This window comes from Solenopsis invicta, chromosome 4, assembly GCF_016802725.1.
Source record: "Solenopsis invicta isolate M01_SB chromosome 4, UNIL_Sinv_3.0, whole genome shotgun sequence".
Lineage (NCBI taxonomy): Eukaryota > Metazoa > Arthropoda > Insecta > Hymenoptera > Formicidae > Solenopsis > Solenopsis invicta.
Genome location: NC_052667.1, coordinates 11,776,082 through 11,797,718, shown reverse-complemented (window position 1 = coordinate 11,797,718; position 21,637 = coordinate 11,776,082). Strand labels below are relative to the sequence as shown.

The window sequence follows — 21,637 nt, the reverse complement described above, 5'->3', positions numbered from 1 at the left end:
GCCATCGTATCGCTTATCCCCCTCGTGATGACAGACATTCCCGATTTCAAAAGTACAGTCACATATACACCTCCTCGCGGTGTGATTTATTATGTTTATGTAAACAGAGTGACAAGTACATGGTCCATGTTTACATTAAATGGTCAGTTGCCTCGACGCGATACATTTCAAAGGTGTCAAATTTATTTAAACATCGGTCAAGAATATGGTCCTCGAATCGTTATCACTGTTTATATAAACATTGATTACGCAGAACTACCGGTTTACACGTGTGCCCCCGTTTTAAGCCCCCCTCCCCCCCCTCCACCCGGTTTGGTCCACTCGCGGGACCTTATCGCCGGTTAGGTCCCCCCGCGCAACCCGAAATATTCCTCCCCTTCCCCGCACCCCTCTGAGATCCCTGGGTTTGAACCGGCCACTACATTCTACTAGCGTCCGAAGTCGAGAACGCACTCGGCCCCATGTTGCATACGGTATTTTATGCATAGAAAGTACGTTTTTTGCGGTATTCGAAGGAGAACTAGCGTGTGACATTTTCCTGTTACTGCCTGTCCCGGTTATAGGTCATAGAGATCAATTGTACTACCTTCGTTCATGCATTTTGACCCTACGTTCAGCGAAATATGCGTCACCGAAATATGCGGAGTTACGTGACAAAAGTGCACATGCGGAACCGTACGAGAATCTTGATTTTGCCTACATTGCCGTCCACGGATGGCAATATCTCCTATCCCAAAGATTGCCCATTTACGGCCATGTTACCAACTGTGCCAAAATGTCGCAAAAAACGTGCTTTCTTTACATTTATTCAGTTTTCATTAAGCTGTGTAACTTTGATAAAACATTTGCAATAAGATTTTGCTAAAATAAAATATTGTTTAAGACAAATGTACTTTAATTTTTCAGGGTAAATTTATAGATAAACTGCGTTTATTCATAATCAATTTCACATTCATAAAGAGAAATGTACAGAAATTTATTTGTATAAAAAACTGAATTTATATTTTTGTTTTGATACGGCGGAGGGGAAAGGGCGCAAATTTTCTGAAGATTTATCATTTTCTATATATAAGTTAATTCAATATAAATTAAAACTTAATTATATATTTTATATGTTTGAGGTGTTTTGTCACCTGACGGTCACTGCAGACCTTTCGACATCAAGGCAAACGGATATTCACGTGGTGAAACAGTGACAGTGGCATACATTCAAAAGATGAAGAATGCGAAAAGGATTTACGCCATATGTCCACATATTAAATTGAACAATGATGGCTATAAAGAAGAAGGACTAACATATCCATCGATGCTTATGCAAAGTACTTTACTGATGGAATTTTACGATGAATGCGGAATACCGAAATCATGTTTGGATTACATTGAAGCACATGGTACGGCTACCAAAGTTGGCGATTTTCAGGAAGTTAGTGCACTCCAGAACGCTTTGTGTAAAAATAGAGAAACTCCGTTAATGATTGGTTCTGTAAAATCTAATCTTGGTCATGCTGAAAGTGCGAGTGGTTTTGGTCAGATCGCCAAGATAAAACAAGTAATTTTTGCTTTTATTTACTAATTTCAAGCTTATTTTTAATATACTTATTTACAAAAAATCGAATACACATACACAAACAGAAGCAAATGTATTTGTATGAAAATTGTTTGACAAATTACTTGAACAAGAATAAAAGTAACAAGCTCATGCCATTTGTTATCATTTTAGCGTCAAAATGATGATAAATAATAATCTGCTTACTATCTGAGAAGGCTTATTAATTTTTTGTGATCCAACATTTTTTTTGCTTTTTTCTTAGTTCAGTTGAGTCATCATGATAATAGTGTTTTTAAAAGTGTTTTTGTGCAATAGAAAATCTAAAAAAAAAAATTCTAGTACACTCTCTTTTAACTTTCCAAAATACAATTTAACAATTATTTGACCCAAAACGTTTTTTCCTTTTTTTTACGTGTCTGTATTTGAGACAGAATTCGCAAAATTTATTTTTCACTAAAAAATTCGTAATTTTTTAATACGTGAATAACAAAAAGACCTTTTCAAATAATCAAAGATTTGTACTTTTAAGGTTCCTAATTAAGCTGAGAATTTCAAGTTGACGGTAGTGACGTAGTCGCAAAAAAATTAAAAGACGCGGTCTTGCGCCAAGTGAACGTGCAGCGAGAGAGATTAGAAGTAGAGTTACACTCAGGCCTCGGAAGTTTTCCGCGAGCGTTTTCTCTTTTATTGCTAATAGATGAACGCGGATATTCCTGTTTGCACGTAGACCGATCCAACAATAAAATTCTCACTTAGCAAAAGATGCCTCGTTTGGTGGCAACAAAAAATATGCCTACACATGTTTCATTGTGAAAATCCCTAGTGAAAGTTTCGGAAAGGAATTTAATACAAACTTTTCCGAGTCATTCCAAAATCTATGTCCATTATAAACCGAAATCATTCAAATCAAATTTATAATTCTTTTCGATCCGTGCATCAACCTAACTTCTATCCAAATGAATTTGAAACTAATCTTAATAGTCTTTTTAATTTTTCTCAATCCGTGAGTCCAATCTAAACGAATCCGTGGCTCATACGGACAAGGTTTTCAATCCTGAACCCTTAAACACGTATTGAAAATTCCCCTAGATTTTCGACCGCTTACTGTGTGAAGACCATACCCCGAGCGTAAGCTTGCGAGGTTAGTGATAAAGAGAAAGAATGCGGTAAGAGAAAGGACAAACTCGGCCGTTTCTAGTACGGTTTGACTGTGTTTGACATTGTCGAACATATTAGTAGTATAGTAAGGCAGATTCTAACTCAGGGATCTGAGGGGGTGCGGGGGCAGGGGGAATTTTACGACGCGTCTTTGCCATACTGACTGTGATGATGTCACGTGGGGGGGGGGACATTTCACGGCATGTATTTTGTCGTGCTAACCACACCTTGAAGGGAGGGAGTGATGCCACCTCGCGGTGTTAGCATAGATGACATCACTTTAAGCACTGCGCTCTCACTCCTTCCCTGTATGCCTTCTTGCTCGCACGCCAACGCTCTCAATCGCCGTCTTGGAGGAGAGGTGATGCCACCTCGCGATGCTAATCATAGCATAGGTGATGGAAGCGCACATGCGTTTTCTTTCTCACTCCCTCCCATATATTGCGCTCATCTTTGGTACAGCAGACGCTGCAATGTGGTGTGACAATGCATCATCCTCCTTCCCCCCATACGCACGTTTTATCCTCGCTCGCTTGCTCATGCTCTCCCACGGCTTATCTTATACTTCGCACGCCAATGTTCTCAATCGCACGCGTTCTTATTTCTAAGGCGTTCTCAGGAATGGAAGAGAATAGGGAAAATAATAATAATAATTTGTTCGAATGTAATATATTTATTTTTTATTTTATTTATTTTAAAAGGAATATATAAAAATGGTTTTATTAAAATATTATTTATTAAAATTATTTATCTATTTTTAACACCTCTAAGCAATTTTTATCTTACCATGCACATGCAGCTTAAATTTTCGATAACACAAGAGATACATTTTATCAAGAGGTATGGCAGTGTCTCACACCAAGTGACCGTTGCATATTAAATACTTTATACTATTATATATAACATGATCGCACTATTGAACGTGTATCATACGTCTATTAAACTGATATCAAAGATCTATTATACGTCTACGTATACATCAACCATACGTCTATCGTACATCGTATGTCTATCATACTACTACATTGTACTACTGACGTTTGAGTGTAGTACGTTAGACGTTTCATAACAGTATGGTTGACATTTATCATTTAACACATCGTATGCAATATTCACATTTGTACATATTATAATATGTTATTTGTCATTTAGCGAATCGTATGCAATATTATCTGAAGCATGAGCTATTAATTCACATTCAATATGTGAACTTTTATCATAAATTTTTCACAAAATATTTACTGCATCGTTTTTATCAGTGATGCAATTCTGATGCAAGTAAGTTACAAAATGTTTAAATTTGTCAGTAACATTATTCATATTCTGACACAGTGCGAAATATACATGTTCAATACAATGCTCAAATTCAAACATAAATGATACAGTTGCAGGCTTTATGCAAATATAAGTATTGTGTAATGTTAATTTTATAATATATTCTTCACGCAATTTAATCTGCTACACAATCAGTTCGTGAATCAATAATGGAGCCGTTTTTGACTGCATAAGTCCCTCGATGTCCATAGGTTTCTCAATCAACGATCTCCACGTTTTATAAAGCAGAGCAATTTGATTTCCGCGGTTGTCACCCAGCACCAATTCCACGTAGGATATAGATCCTGCGTTGATTCCGATATCCAACCATTTATAAGATGTAGGAGTTAGTGCAAACCTTTTCCCCAAAATGTGTGATGTGTATCGTGGTGGCGTTCTGTAAATACGATTACAGATTAATGAGATAAAACAAAAAATATTAAAAATATTAAAGTATCATGATGATGATGATGATGATGTTCTATAAGTAATAAATAAAATAGGGATTTTATAAGAAATAATGAAATATGAAAATATGAAAAAATGTATATAAAATAATTATAGATACTTACGATTTCTCACATGCTTCGGTCTGGATCGGAATGTAGTAGTTCATTGATGTGTGTGGCAATGTTCTGTAAATAAGAAATATGGATATGTAGAAGCAAAAATATGAAAAATATAATTTAAGGAATGTATAAAAATGTATAGATACTTACGATTTCTCGCATGCTTCGGTTGGGATTGGAACGTAGTAGTTCGCTATTTCTCTCGTATTTTTCAAGAGTTGTCCGCTAACAATGAGCAACTGATGAGAGTAATGTTTTTAAAGTTCTTTTTATTTTATAATCCCCACCACCATATCGACATCAAATGTGGAAATTACATATTCTATGATGAGATCATATACATATTCAAACGTAAATCTTGCAAGCGTTGACAGATGTGATGAGATCACAAGATAGTAAAACTCAGTTTTAGACACGTTTGAATGTAATTTAATATTACAATGAAATCATATAGTATTGCAGATTTGCATTTTCAGCATAAAAGCATGCGTCAGAGTACAGCAGCTGTAATGATATCATAGGCGCTGATACCACAGATCTATAAAATTAATTTAGACACACGTTTGAATATAATTTGACGTTACGATGAAGTCATGGAGCAAATGTGACAGTTTTGTATTTTTAGCGAACGCCTGCTGTGACACGTTTAAAAATAATTTGATATCACGATGAGATCATTTAATAATTTTACAAAGTCAGTGATATCAAATATACATGTGAATCTTACAAGCGCCGATTTATGACAGCTACGAAGACTTTAGACATGTATCAAATGATACACTGCGAATAACATTTAAAGTGATGGTGTCATTATAAAATGACAAAATCGCGATGCATCCCATCAGTCTATGCAGTCAAGCACATTGTAAAAATGGAGCAAACGGAGCGCGATTTGGTGGAGCAATCCACTCGATTGAATACGCATAAAGAGTATATGGCGTGGAAGCAACGTTGTATCGAGTTCATCGAATCGCTAGATGGACGCAGCCGCAGTAAATATCCGCGATTGCCAATCGGTGGAAGACAATCTGTGATCGCTTGTATCACGCGACTAGAAGGTTTGAAACAAATGATGCGTGGGCGGTTTGTACAAATGGGCGCTGGATATAGTGCAGGACTCCGATGGCGTGAGATAGATACAGTTTTTGAAAGTCGTATACTGACTGGTGCTGTGATCAATTTCAAACACATCGAACCGTATCAATTTCTAGAGGATGCGCGGGAAATTGTGCTTGAACGCGTGCAAAGTGTCATGCAGAGACATGGCAATGTAAAGATAAACGCTATTTTTATTGGTGAATTTGTCGCAGGTGACAAACGCGCTAATAAGTGTATCACAACAAGAAATTATGAACTCTTTTAATGCTCTGATTTACATGAGTGGTACCAGTTACACGTCATCGAGATAATCCTAGCATCGTTGGAGGAATACCAAGAACGCGATAGTGGATGGGCGTTGTCGCGTATACTAAATTTAACAATAAATATAACCCTTTGCATGCAGGATGCAATCCAGTTACCAAGTAAAATTATGATGAAGAAAGCGGTAGTTAATGTAAAATCAAATGACAATGCATGTTTTGCATGGTCAGTGGTGGCCAGTCTGCATCCTGCCAAAAGGAATACAGATCGAGAATTTTCATATCCACATTATTCTACGGTATTAAATCTGAAAGACATTGAGTTTCCAATGACATTGCCACAAATTAAAAAGTTTGAAATTCTCAACAAAATCTCCATTAATCTATACTGCATCGAGGAGAAGAAACTATCTATTTTTCCTATACGACTGACCGAACGAAAAATGGACAAACATATAAATCTGCTATACGTGCAGGATGACAATGTGGGACATTTTGCGTTGATAAAGGATATGTCCCGTCTCATGAGTTCACAACTCAGTAAGAAAAAGAGTAAGAAATTCTTTTGTGATCGGTATGTATATATTTCGGAAAATACAAAAATATGCATATATAAATATATTTTTTCTAATTTCTCAAAAATAAATTATATTTCAGATGTCTACATTATTTTAGTTCGAACGACAAGTTGGAAATTCACACAATGGACTGTGGAAAGATAAACAATTGCGCTATCATATTACCAAGCGAAGATGACAAATGGCTGAGCTTTAAAAATTACTGTCGAAAGGAACGAATGCCGTTTATCGTATACACCGATTTGGAATGCATCTTGGAGAAGACTGAGGATGAGAAAAATTACCAGCATCGTCGAGTATTTAGCATAGCATATTATGTACACTGTGCGTATGACAATTTGCTATCAATGTATCGGTTTCATCGCGATAAGAATTGAGTATCGCGTGGTTCGTCGAGCAACTTAAAAATTTAGCACAAATTGTAAATAATATTCTGTCGGTTAATGTTCCCATGGATTTAACACAAGACGATTGGAAAAAATTTAACAACGCTACACACTGCCACATTTGTGAAAAACCATTTACGAATGAAATAGAACGGGTACGCGATCATTGTCATTTAACCGGTCGATTCAGAGGTGCAGCACATTCAAATTGCAATTTAAATTACAAATATTCGCATTATATTCCTATAGTTTTCCATAACTTATCTGGCTACGACGTGCATTTTATCATCAAGGAAATAGCTACGGCATATGAAGGACGAATAGATTTACTTCCGATAACAAAAGAAAAATATATTTCGTTTACAAAAAATGATCAGAAAAATTGCATAAAATTAAGATTTGTCGATTCTTTCAAATTTCTCGCATCTAGTCTCGATAAATTGGCATCTTTTCTTAGTAAAGATAAGCTATGCATAATGCAACGGGAATATAGTAATTTATCAACAGAAAATTTCGATCTGTTAACACGAAAAGGTGTCTTTCCATACGAGTATGTTGACTGTGTGGAAAAATTGGAAGAGTCATGTTTGCCACCGCACGAATTATTTTACAGTTCATTGACGGTGACACAGTATCCGAGAGCGATTACGCGCATACTGTCAACGTGTGGCAGCGGTTCTCCATCCGAACGCTCGGAAACTATAGCGATTTATACTTAAAAACTGACGTACTGTTGTTGGCTGATATCTTTGAGAATTTTCGCGATAGTTGCATCGCGAGTTATGGATTCGATCCAGCGTATTATTATACTTTACCCGGTTTTACGTGGGATGCAATGTTGAAATATACACATGTAAATTTCGAACTGCTAACAGATATTGACATGATCATGTTCATCGAACGTGGCACACGTGGTGGTCTGAGTCAATGTTCAAAGGTACGCACAGGCCAACAACAAGTACATGAAGTCATACGATCCATCGAAATCATCATCGTACCTGATGTACTTTGATGTAAATAACTTGTATGGTTGGGCAATGTGTCAGCCATTACCATACAAAGATTTTCGATGGGTAGATGACGTAACAAATTTTAATTTTATGGACATCGCGCTAGATTCTGCAATAGGTTACATTCTTGAAATAGACTTAGAATATCCACAACATTTACATGATGCGCACATTGACCTACCGTTCTGTCCAATGCGTGATAAACCGCCAGGCAAGCGGCAGGACAAGCTCCTCGCAACCTTATACGATAAGAAACGTTACGTCATACATTATCGTAACCTGCAGCAGTGTACTCGTCACGGCCTTCGTAACAAAAATACATCGCATATTACAGTTTGCACAATCACCATGGCTTCGCGATTATATTCAGTTAAATACAGATTTCAGAACATGCGCCAAAAACGATTTCGAAAAAAATTTATACGAATTAATGAACAACGCGGTATTTGGCAAAACCATGGAGAACGTGCGCAATCACATCGATGTGCGACTTGTGACAAAATGGAAAGGCAGATACGGCGCGGAGGCAATGATCGCTATGCCAAATTTCCACAGTCGTAATGTCTTTTCGGAGAATTTGGTTGCAATCGAAATGCGTAAGCTTGAGGTGAAATTTGACAAACCCATCTATGTGGGTATGTGCATCCTTGACACATCTAAGACATCTTTGTATGAATTTCATCATGAATACATGGCGCCGATGTTTCGCGAGAAATGTAAAATTATGTATACTGATACGGATAGCTTAATATATAATATTAAATGTGATGACGTATACGAAATTATAAAGCGAGATATTAATAAATTTGACACGAGTGATTACGCGGTTGATAATGCATACGGTATTCCGCTTGCTAATAAAAAAGTGCCAGGTTTAATGAAGGATGAAAACAATGATGCGATCATGACTGAATTCGTAGGGCTTAGAGCAAAGATGTATGCCTTGCGCGTTGATAGTAAAAACGACACGAAGAAAGTCAAAGGAATCAAGAGCAACGTTGTGGCAAAATCGATAACTTTCGATGATTACACGCGATGCTTGCATGATGAGATTGAAATGACACGACAGCAGTCAAGTATTAGATCGAAATTGCACGAGGTGTATACTATATCCGAAACGAAAATTGCTCTTAGTCCGTATGACGATAAGCGATATATTATGTCAGATTCTATTGACACGTTGGGGACATTATAAAATACCAATGTAAATAAAACACTTAATTTGTATTATATATGTATATTTGTGTAATTGTAATAAAAATTACAAATATCTTGTAAATAAGTAATACATTTTTTACAATACATTATCCTTGTGTATCCACGAATTGAGTGAATTATCAAATCCCAGTCATTTCACATAAACCTCATCCACTCTTTTGCGTAAAATTTTTCCAACGAGATACAAGTTAGAATTACTGACTCGCTGAAGCTCATATTCGTAAAATCCACCGCTGATATGTTTTCCACAGGAATCCTTCAATAAATACGTCACGGGATTAGTTCTCTGCACTTTGGCAATTTTAAATATCTCCGTAGTCCAATTCGGTGTATAACCTTTATCAAAAATGGTCTTAAATTTGCTCACGCGTACCGATTCACCCACTTTGAATCGTGCGGGTGCAGCAATTTTTATGGGATTATACACAGTGGATAAGAGTTTTTTGGCAATCACAGGGATAACATTGATGGGTCGCATACCAATAGTACGATGTCTTCGCGAGTTGTATTCTAATACGAGACGTGATAACAAATCGATCCATTTATAATTTCCATTAAGCGTAAACTGCTTCCACATGTCGTTCTTTAATGTACGGTTGAACCGTTCAACGATTGATGCCTTCATTACGGAATATGTTGAATATTGATTGATATCATGTTTTTTCAATAGTTTCTGTACCGTGGCGTTGTAAAATTCCTTTCCTCTGTCAGTCTGCAAATTTTTCGGACATCTTTTATCGTCTCGCATTATCTTTGCAATGGCATTAGCCACTTCATTGCCACTCTTGGCCTTGGGAGGCACTGCCCATGCATACTTGCTCAATACATCGATAACGGTGAGTATGTAATGGTAACCTCGGTTAAATCTTATGTAAGGTCGCATCTCAATCACATCCGTTTGCCACAGGTCATCGTATCCGCGAACAATGACATGCCTTCTCGGAAAATTTCTTCTCGCTGGAGCATGAAGTTCCTTCACTAACAGCTGCTTTTCGGAATTGTTCATGTTTGATTCACAAATGATGGAGAGATCTAATGTATCGTTTTTTTCTACTCTGCGCTATGTGTCACTGTATCGAGTTGTCTTTGAATTTTGTTAAGCATAATCTCCACCTTATTTTGGAGAGTAACAATCTTCCTCTCGATTTCGTCCTGGTGATCTTTCAAAATTTGTATGCTCTGTTGTACATATCGTTTATTGGCAGCATCGCCATCATTTACAGGTAACGCTACGTGACAAATCTTGCATGACTTTGCATCAAAATTGACGTTGACCTTGCAAAGAGCGTTATCGCGGACGTAACTTCTTATTAATCCGTTCCATTTGTAATACGATTCCGTTCCGCTACTTCCGCGCGATATCCCAAACTTATTGATTGACATTTCAACGTTGACTAAAATAATATGAATAGCACAACTCAATTTATAATTAAACCAGCTTCGCGAAGTTCCTCAATAATCGACAGGATCTCGTTATCGTGAGGGTTGTGTCCGACTTAGCGCGAGGCCTCGAGCAATCGAAGTCGATCGACGAGTTCGTTCGGATCGTTCCAATAAACGTAATCAATCTTGTTGTCGTTTAACGTAACGGTGTTCGGTATACCTCGTCCAACTTTATCCAGTGCTAACATGGGGGAGATTATATTTTTATACTTGTGTCCTTTGTTACCTAGTATTGGATTACATTCACCATGGTCTTGCCTATGTGCTTTTGTAGTTAATATGATATCCTTATACTTCTTTGCATCGTCATTCGTATATATATCAGCGTTGGGTATTTTCATGAAAATTAATTCGTACAGACCTTGAGTACCCTTGTATCTTTTACCGTCTATGGATATATCATCGTTCTTGTGCAAGTCGATACGTTTGTTACCAAGCATCGTTCCGATATTGTTGAAGTAAACTCCATAAACGTTATCTACGTTGACCGTTTTTTTACCGCTCAAAACTGCTCCCATATATTTTTGTCCCAATGGACCATAATGTATTTGTAATTTTTTTTGCCCCTCAGACGTTTCTAACTGTTGTCGAACGGACATCACAAGCGGCTCGTCGGTGATTTCGAAAACCTCTTCAACGGAGGGTGCATGATTCTGCAATAAATCGCTATCTTGTAACATTTGTGATGCTTTATTAAAATTAATTGGTACAATTTGCAATTTAATTGAAGTAGAAGTCATTATTGAATTATTAAACGAAATATTCGACCGTTTTCGTTTTGGCTCCACGTATTCTTCATCTCCCGAAAAGAATGCTTCACTCTCAGCCTGTTTAGACCCATTTTCAACGGTATTTTCAACTCCAACGGTATTTTCAACAATCTGTTTTAGAGGTTCAGTGATTGGTTTAAAATGTCTTTCCAATGCAATATCTTCTTCCATTTTACCCGTTTTTAATGCGCGATATTTTTTGCGAATTGTGTTACTTGTTTTCACAATCTGTTTAGCTATCTTCTCGCGATCTATGTTACTATCCATGTTGAACATTCAACGTATCGATGACAACTAATCATTCTACGGTATTGCAAAGTCATTAAATCCTTTCCTATATCTTCCATCGACAAGCGCGCTGTCCTTGTTTATCACTAGAAATTCATATTTTTGTTGCCAACAAATCGCAAAAATCCTCGTAAGACATGTCAGTGTTTACATAATCGTTGTATACATGCTTCAGATTGTGCCATTCCGTTTGAACATAATTAACAAATTCGCGTTGTCACGTATAAGATGCTTCGGTATCTTGGCATACGTCTGACAGAGATACAAGCAGTCAACGTTAGCATGTCGACCCATTATTACAGTATCTTGCTTGTCGCATGCTACATCATCAAAGATAAAGATGGAATTCGGAGGAATGGCGTTGCTGTTGTTGGAGAATGCAAAATACCCAACTTCTTCAATCGGTGTTAATAAGTTTTCCAGATATCGATATTTCGGCTGCTGAAGCGATTTCGAGTACACATACACGTTCTCGAAACGTACACCGTGCGGGCTTTCCAGCATGCTTATCAACACGTTTGTCTTGCCACAATTTGACGGACCGCAAATGATGCCACGTATAGAAATCGGTAGCATATTTCCATGTCTGCGTGTTTTTATTTCGGGTGTTATCTTATCATCAAAATTAATTACTCTAATTGCCTGCGGTTGCCGCACAAACCGCATATTTTCTTTCCCTCTACGATAACAATAAACTGAAAAATTTCTATTGCGGGTAGCTTCTATTTATAGAGGCGCGTAGAGTGAAATCGCTCAATATGCAAAATGTTTCTTATCGTGTCAGATATCTGTGATGTACACGGTTTGACTAGCGAACAGTTAAAATATATACCAAAAGTTGTTTTGCTACAAAAGTTTCACAATTACATCGATCATTTATGGGACAAATTGTTCAAACATATAAAAACAAATTCGGGGGTTCAACAGTACCGTCGGTGTTTCAAACATTATAATTTACCGTCTCAGCATACGCATAGACGGCCCGGCACCGTCGAGAAAGAATTGCTGCGAATGCCTGCGAAAGGCTGCGGTTTGTTAAATCGCGCGATTAATGCACTCCTTTCGAATTACAGTACCCTGGTTATCAGTATTGCGGTCCAGGAACACGTTTAGAAGAGCGATTGGCTCGAGGTGACCGAGGCATCAATCCATTGGATGCGGCGTGTCGTGAGCATGATATAACCTATTCGCACAGCAACGATCTTGCGAAAAGACACGTGGCTGATAATATACTTGTCTCGAAAGCACGGAAACGCATTACAGCGAGAGATTCAAGTCGCGGAGAGAAAGCTGCTGCGACAGCAGTTTGGGCGGCTATGAAAATCAAGATGAAAATCAGTATGGGTCTGAAATCAAAGAAGAAGAAGAAGAAGACAACGCGCAAGCGGATACTTCCGGTAGCAAAACGTGGTGGTATCCTACCCGTCCTGCCATTGTTGGGAGTTCTCGGGTCATTGGACGGAGGAGCGGCTGGAGTAAACCGCAAAGGCCGTAAATGATAACAAAGCGGCACAGCGTCAACTGGAGGAATTAAAACGTCATAATCGTGTCATGGAAGGTCATGGAGTTTATCTCGCTCCGTATAAGCGCGGCCGAGGAGTATCAAGAAGAAAAAAAAAAATGTCAATGAAACATTAAAAATGCCAAAAGGTGTTACTACAAACCTTGAATTACTTCAACTAGCAAAACGTATGCACATTTCACATTTCCAAGGAATTTTTATGCGTACTTCATTACCAACGGGGGGAGCACGCCGAAACGAGAGCGGTATCATGAATTTGGACAGTGTCGAAGGATCGGGTACTCATTGGGTGGCGTACGCAAAGAGGGAGAATTGTGCTATATATTTCGACAGTTTTGGTAATCTTTGACCACCACAAGAATTGCTGCGATACTTTAACAGTGATGTGACACGTATCGAGTACAATCACGATCGTTATCAACGTTACAATCAAAGCAACTGTGGTCAACTATGTCTACGTTTTCTACAATCGGTTGACAATCAATTTAAAGATCAACATTTCGCTATTTAACTCAGTATACAACATGTCACTGACGTTTACGTTAACCGGCAAAAGTAACGTCCTCGCGGTAAGCTACTTTCCAGCTGTAGATTTAAGCGATGGTGATTACGAGCTCGGTCTGACAGACTTTGAAACCTACAATACAATACCTAATATAAATTCCTCAAATAACAAATTTTACTATGATAAAGACGACAAGGAAATTATCATTCCCGAAGGATTGTACGAACTGCGTGACATTGACAAGTATCTGAGACATGCTATATCTCATGTCCCAAACGATGTTACTAGGAAGAAGTTGCTTCATAAAGAGATCGATGAAGACGAGGATAATGAGATTATGATTCGCGCCAACAATAATACTATGAAGAGCAAGATCAAGTGCTCTTATCGAATAAATTTTAGCAAATCCGACAACATTGGATCGCTGTTGGGATTTTCCTCAAATCGTATGCTTGAACCTCGACAATGGCACGAATCAGACTTACCTATAAATATAATCAATGTAAACATTATTCGCATAGAATGTAATCTGACCGCTGGTGCGTATAGCAACGACAAGTGCATGCATACGATACATGAATTTTCACCGAGTGTTCCTCCCGGGTATAAAATCTCGGAAACGCCTGCACAGATCACCTTCCAATCGTCGTACGGAGCATTACTGACTTGACTATTCGCATTGTGAATCAAAACGGTCGATTAATTGATTTCCGTGGAGAGGAGATTACTGTTAGATTGCACGTACGAAGACGATAACGTGAGATGCTCGTGCTGAATGAGCAAGAGCGAGACACAATTTGCAACAAGTAGATCACAACAATCAAAAAGACAGCAATCAAGAATATCCAATTGCTTGGTAAAAAGAAACTTACTCCATCAAACGTTGCATATTTGAGATCACTGGGATTCACCGTACGAAATTTCTGAGATGTCTGATATTCTAAACATTAACAAATAGTTAACAAATAGTCAATTGCTGTCGAGTTATAGTCGACTGTTGAAAGTCGCCTTTAAAGCGATGCTGGAGATACCGACTGAACACTATTATTTTTAATTTCAGTAAACTTTTTATTGAATTCACAGAATGGTAAATCCTTCTCTACAATTAAAGCATTGACAAAAACATAATACGCTGGCTACAATTTGACACGAAAAACGGAAAAAAGTTGCAAAACTATGTGCTTCTACAATAGTCTCGCGACAATATATATTGCGTATGAAACTTCTAGACTTTGTACCTACAAAATAACCATCCAGCGTACTGTGAATTACACGTAAGATTGTTAGTGTGCTTTCAAAATGATCCTAAAAGCTTTAGTATAAAAGATATTTCGAATCAAAAATATCGTGTTTATGTGTGCGTGCAGAATCGATGTGAGATTCGGTGAAGAGTGAGACTGATTGAGACAGAGCACTAGTTTAGTTCCTCGATGTTGCATTAGAGGTGCTAAAGTCAAAAGAACAAGGAAAGATGAGTGCATTTGACAAAGAGTGCTAGCCTATTTCCCTTACTCTTTGCCTCATGCGCAATTCACAGTTCGTAGAAGAAAAATCTGCAGCAATCCGAAGTACCGACGTCGAGTGAGTTTCACCGTCAGTCCAGCATCGCCTTAAGTCAACTGAGAAAAGTCGGCTACCAGACGACTAACAGTCACGCGTGTTGTGTGGGTATACATGTTTTAAAAATGTTTAGTTTTCATGGGTTTAGAAAAAAATACTGTTGTGTTTTTTTATGTCTAATGAAATACCTGGCTAATTGTGTGATCTAATTTTTTTTTAGAATAGTTTAATTTAAAAACATGTTTTTAATATAAGATAGTTAAACTAATATACAATACTTTTTTAAAAAAGAGTTTTTGTTAAGAATTTTAGAAAGCTATACAACACTTTTTTATACCTGGCGTACATATTTTCTTTTTTTAAAAAAAGATTTTTGTAGGAATCTCACTACTTTTTGATACTCTTTTAATTAAAAAATGTTTTTACTTTTAAAAAGATTTTTAAAAAGGTTATTATTATTATTATAAATAGCAAAATTTGTAATTATTTTCTCAACAAAATGTACAAATCAATCATAATATTAAAGAATCCACTTTCTCTAATAAAAACACAGCTAATATTTTTTTTCAATTATCTTCGAACTAGCTTGGTAATTACAAAAATTTATTAATTATAACTAAAATAATAAATACAATAAAGAAATTATATTTCTTATTATTGAACATATTTTTATTTCTTATTATTGTACATTTTTTTAAATTATATATTAATTATTCGAAATAAATTACAAATATAATATAATCAGATCAAAATGTTTTAAAACACGAGACTAGAAGGCTCATGTTAATAGCCCAACGTGGCTATATAAATGATTGAAACAGTGTGAGAAGGTTATGAAACGATATGTTTCACTAGTCTTTTGTGCGCATGCGTCAGTCACATATAAGTCAATTGTAGGCTGTGGATGTTCTCAACGCATGCAAGCGACCGGTGTGAGAAAATCGCCCCACAACCACATCACACTGAAAAACCTAATCAGCGGCTTTGAGCACATGCGCGTTATCTCGCTCGTTTTAATGACGTCACATGCTCTATTTTAAGTTTTAATTGAATGATTCTGATATACGGTGTCATTAATCCGACTCGGATTGAATTTTAAAACTTACTGCACTCAAAAGCGTTGTTATACTTCTCTTTCTCTTTCTCTCTCTCTCTCTCGATTAAGTAGCTGTATAGCGCATAATCTCACGTAAGAACACATCTTGACGGACAGTCGCCCGTCTTGAGCGTTGTAAATGCGCCTTGGCGGACACTCGTCAGACTGACGACAAACAACATTGAAAACTAGAGTCTTATATAAAGAGAGAAGCGACATTGATGTCCGAAGCTCTGATTGATAATCTGATTGATACTTGATTGGCTAAGCGAGCAGCCATATTGTGACCACAGCTGTTTGCAGCACACCCCGAGCGTACTCTTGCGGGGGTGGTGATAAACGCGGTAAGAAGAAATAGAGGATAAACTCGGCTTCACGTATGCGTAAACGTGCCAAATATTTCCGAGTCTAACGGAAGTTATCCTCTATTCGTCCTCTGGCCCATAAGCTAGCGTGTTTTTCCCCTTACGTCGATTATCAGACCCTCTTTTGTATAAGATAGCAGTTTACGCTCGGTCTATAGTTTCCTAAGTCTATAGTTTGCAGAATGACACAAATGGTGTTTAATGACGTTAGAGCGGTTTCAATAGGGCGGTGGAGTATCCTCAATTGGATACTGAAGGTTGTGGTGGGGGTTCAATGTCGCTTTTTTCTTTATATAGGACTCTACTGAAAACTGAAATCGTCAAAGTGACACTTTTCATAGACTCGCTGTCGAAATCTCGAGATTGACTGAACCGATTTCATTCGGACCGCTCACAATCGAAAGTTCGTAAAAAGTTATTATAAAAGTATCATTAGAATTTTTTTCAGTATAACCTTCATTTCCGAGTTAATTAAATCGAAAAATGGGCAAGGCGAAAACTCGAGATAAAGCAGTAACGCTTCGACAATGCCAGTGCCGTAGTCACAAAATATTGACTCAAACTTTTTGACAAACTTTTATTTTTTTTATATTTTGCGTCGCGACGCTACCGCATCGCTTGATTATTTATTGACTTTTATTATTTCTTAATTTTTACTTTTTTATTATTTTTTTATATTTTTATACATTTTTAAACATATTTTAGGAATATTTATCTTATTTTTTTTACAATATCTCTTTTCGTGCCTTGCTTATGTCTATTATTTAATTTTTATTATATATTATATATTTTATTATATATAAAATGATATTGAAAAGAAATTCCTTCATACATAAAAAAATTGTACACCAAGCACACTTAATTTATGACTATTATTGAATAATGCACTTACAATTTTTAAAACAATAATATACAAGACTCTTAAATTCAAATAGTGCCTTTGATATACACTTTTATACCACAAATACATAAACAATTTTATAAATCAAAGAGAATTTAACTGATTATGAATAAGTGATTGAAGTTTGGTAATATTATTTCGTAAATGTTACATAGTATTCAATTTGCTAACTCGACCTGATTCCGAGTCGATAATCTGTTATATTCGTTTTAGCTGCATTTTTTGCATAAATTATCTTTTCTTTTGTAGCTAAAAAGAATAGACTATCGACTCAGAATCGGGTTGAGTTAACAACTCAAGCACAATATAAGTTTACATTTTAATTAAATTATACATAGTATAAATTAACTAACAAAAAATTTGATAAAATTTTTAAATTCAAAGACATTAAGGTACAATCATCCCTGATGTTCCAACAGAAAATGTTAAAATGTTAATATTTTTTGATAATGTATTGACTGTTTTAAATGTTCTTAAATTTTAACAACTTCATGAATCTCCAAATTATAAAAATGTTTATGTTAAGCAAATATTTGGCATCTGGAAAATTAAAATATTAGATATTTGGTATCTCGATTTACGTTATTACCAATATCAGGTATGCGGAAATTTCACTATTCAGCACATTAATAATCTTAATTTGTTCAGAATCCCTATAATAAAATATTATAATAAACATAAATTTTTAATTATCGAAATTTAAGGTAAAAATAACAAAAACATGATTTACTTCTTAGAAAACAATAAAACTTTGTTCAACATTGGTAGCACACGGTCAATTTTCACCTATCATTGTATAAAACACAACTAATCTTTACGACTAATCACAACGGCGTCACTTGGCGTTAAGAAGTACTCACTATCACGAATTTTTATAAAAGGGTGGAGCTGATCTCTTAAGTTTATAGTCTAACAAATTATTCAAAATTGAAAATTTGCCTTGATTTTTAAATCATCGGTTGGACCTCGGAGGGTTGAAAGAGATTGGAAGTATTCTTCAGTAAATTCGGTTAACATTGAAATTAATATAGTGAGATTTATATACATATATAAAATATATGTTGTATATAAATATATACTTATTCATATATTTTACAACATATGATTAACTAATATCGAACAAATTAGTTTAAATTTACATTTTATAATTGTTATTGATTCTTTAAGGTATTAATAGCATTCGAAACCGGTATTGTTCCACCAAATGTCAATTGCACAACACCACGAAAAGATATAGATGCCTTAATAAATGGAACTGTTCGTGTCATCGAAGAACCAATGCCACTTAAAAATGGTTTTGTAGGTATCAATGCTTTTGGTTTCGGGGGAGCAAACGCTCATATGTTGCTAAAGTGGAATCCCAAACAGAAGGTTAACAATGGAGCAACAGATGATGATTTACCTAGGCTTGTGATATTATCTGGACGCACTAAAGAATCAGTGAAGTTGTTTTTAAAAGATGTTAGTAAATATTTCAAAAAAAATTTTATCATTATGAATAACTAAACATTAATTATTAGTTTCTGTAACGTACTCTTCAGTGGAAAAATTTTACTGAAATTTCGTTAAAATTTGTCTGAAAGTGATATTTTAGCATTTCTTTTTTTCTGTATTTTTCAAATATAAAAGAACAACAAAAAATAATATAAAAGGTGTAACTTTACGTGATTGTTCGTTCTTGTTTTACAACAAGAGTATTTTTTGAAAGAAGACGCTTGTATTTCATTAAAAGATTTTTTTAAAAGTAAATTTCCACAATTAAACTCCAGAATAAAAGAAAATAAAACAATTCGCTAAAAGTCTATAAAAGGGTAGTCTATAAAAATCTATAAAAGTCAGTAAATCACGTTTATAGTATTCAAAGTAAATTTTTAATATGTACCCATAAAAAGATATTTCCATTTTTTGAATTGCCCCGTCTACCAAATTGCCCCAGTCTCACTTACGATGATTACGCGTATACGGTTACGATTACGAAAATTATGCATAGAAGCTTCATTGTACACAATTTCAAGAGCTTTATTTTTGTGTGGCCATTTAGTACAAGCGTGAAAAGTCTATAAATATTTCCCCCACTCAAGCATTTATTTCTCACGCAAAATTAAAAAAAAAACTTATTTTAAAACAGTTTTTCTACTATAACGACTAAAGTATTGAAGTTAAGTAAAATATGTATATGACTTTTTTTATAGAACTTATTACAAAATTCATTTTTTGTTTAACATATTTTTTTGTAAAATAAATATTTTTTGAAAAAATTAAGAAAAACTGTTGTTTCTTTTTCTCTAAGTATATCTGGTAAACTGTACGAGAACGCCAATTAATTTATAAGAAAAAGTTGTTCAGGACCTTCTCTTTGATAATATACGAGTATGTCAAGATCAAAGTCGTCAGAGGCTGCTTTCCTTTTATAGACTTTTACCGACAATTCTAATAGTTCTATTAAATTTGAGTTCAATAATTTTGAATTTTAATGATTATTTTCATATTAAAATTATGCCGAAATTGTGCTGAAATTTCGCTGAAAATGTATTGAAGAGTTCCAACATATTGAAAAATTTCAGAAAATTGGTTTTAGTGAGGTTTCAGATAATTTTTTAGCAAAATTATTTCAACAGTGCTTTGCCTTAATACTTTTTTATTTTGGAATATAAGTTGCTAGCAATCCGATAGATATAGAATATGTCCGTTTGCTGCACAATGTCTATGCAGACGGTATAGACGGTCATCCATGGAGAGGATTTACTATACTGAATGCTTTGCAACAAGATTCCATGATGGAAGTTCGAAAATGTAAAAGTATGAAAAGACCAGTTTGGTTTATATTTTCTGCTCTGGGGTCGCAATGGCCAGGAATGGGTAGATATTTGATACATCATGTGTTCTTTACTAAAACGTTAATTTAAAAAATAACATGTTTAAATTTAAAATTAATTTAAAATTTTTTAATTAAAATAGGTCGAAACTTGTTAAAGTTTCACATTTTCGCAAATACAATAAGACAGTGCGATATAATTTTGAAACCATACAGTATAAATGTCACAGACATTTTATCAAAGACAGACGAAAAAATATACAAAAACGCGTTATACGCGTTTGTTGGTATTGTTGCTATTCAGGTAAATAATTTCCATAATACAAAAAATTACTTATTATATTTAAGGCGATGCTGGACAACATATACGAGGTGTGTTCAAAAAGTATCGCGAATTTTGAATTTTCGCGGGTTACGTATATTCGAATTTCGATCTTTTTGTGGCGTTATGTTGGTACTCATGTCTCTCACTTATGCCGACAAGCTCGGCCATTTTGAATGTTCACTTAATTGTTGACAGCTGCTTTGCTTGCACGTGTTTTGGATCGTCTTCGATTTTTACCTATTCAAAAAAATGGATCAAAGAACCTGTATCAAATTTTGTGTGAAAAACGAAATTAAGTGCGCGGATGCATTCCGAATGTTGACTGTGGCATACGGAGAAGCTACCTTGGACCGAAGCAACGTTTATCGGTGGTACAAAATGTTCTCAGAAGGCTGAGAAGATGTGAACGACGAAGAGCGTGCCGGACGCCCGAGCACTTCAACAACAGACGAAAAAATTAATGAAGTGGAGAAAATGGTATTGGCCAATCGTCGAATCACCGTTAGAGAAGTTGCTGAAGACCTAAACATATCGATTGGCTCGTGCCATTCGATTTTTATCAATGATTTGGGCATGAGACGGGTCGCCGCGAAATTCGTACTAAAATTGCTCAATTGCGACCAAAAACAGCATCGCATGAACATTGCTAATGAGATGTTGGACTCTGTCCGCGACGACCCAAATTTGCTCCAGAGGGTCATAACTGGTGACGAATCGTGGGTTTATGGTTATGACGTGGAAACCAAAGCTCAATCATCTCAATGGAAGCTGCCGCACGAACCAAGGCCGAAAAAAGCGCGCCAAGTTCGGTCGAATGTGAAAGTTTTGCTGACAGTTTTCTTCGATTGCAGGGGCGTGGTGCATCATGAGTTCTTGCCACAGGGTAGAACGATCAATAAGGAAT

At 35.9% G+C, this 21,637-nt stretch overlaps 1 protein-coding gene across 1 annotated transcript; it reads left to right on the top strand.

The window, feature by feature from the left end:
• Window positions 1–638: 638 nt before the first annotated feature.
• LOC105203494 (fatty acid synthase-like) lies at window positions 639–1,573 on the top strand. Its single transcript, XM_011172294.2, has 2 exons — window positions 639–789; window positions 1,122–1,573. The coding sequence occupies exons 1-2, from the start codon at window positions 639–641 to the stop codon at window positions 1,571–1,573; spliced, it is 603 nt and encodes a 200-aa protein (XP_011170596.2).
• Window positions 1,574–21,637: the final 20,064 nt, after the last annotated feature.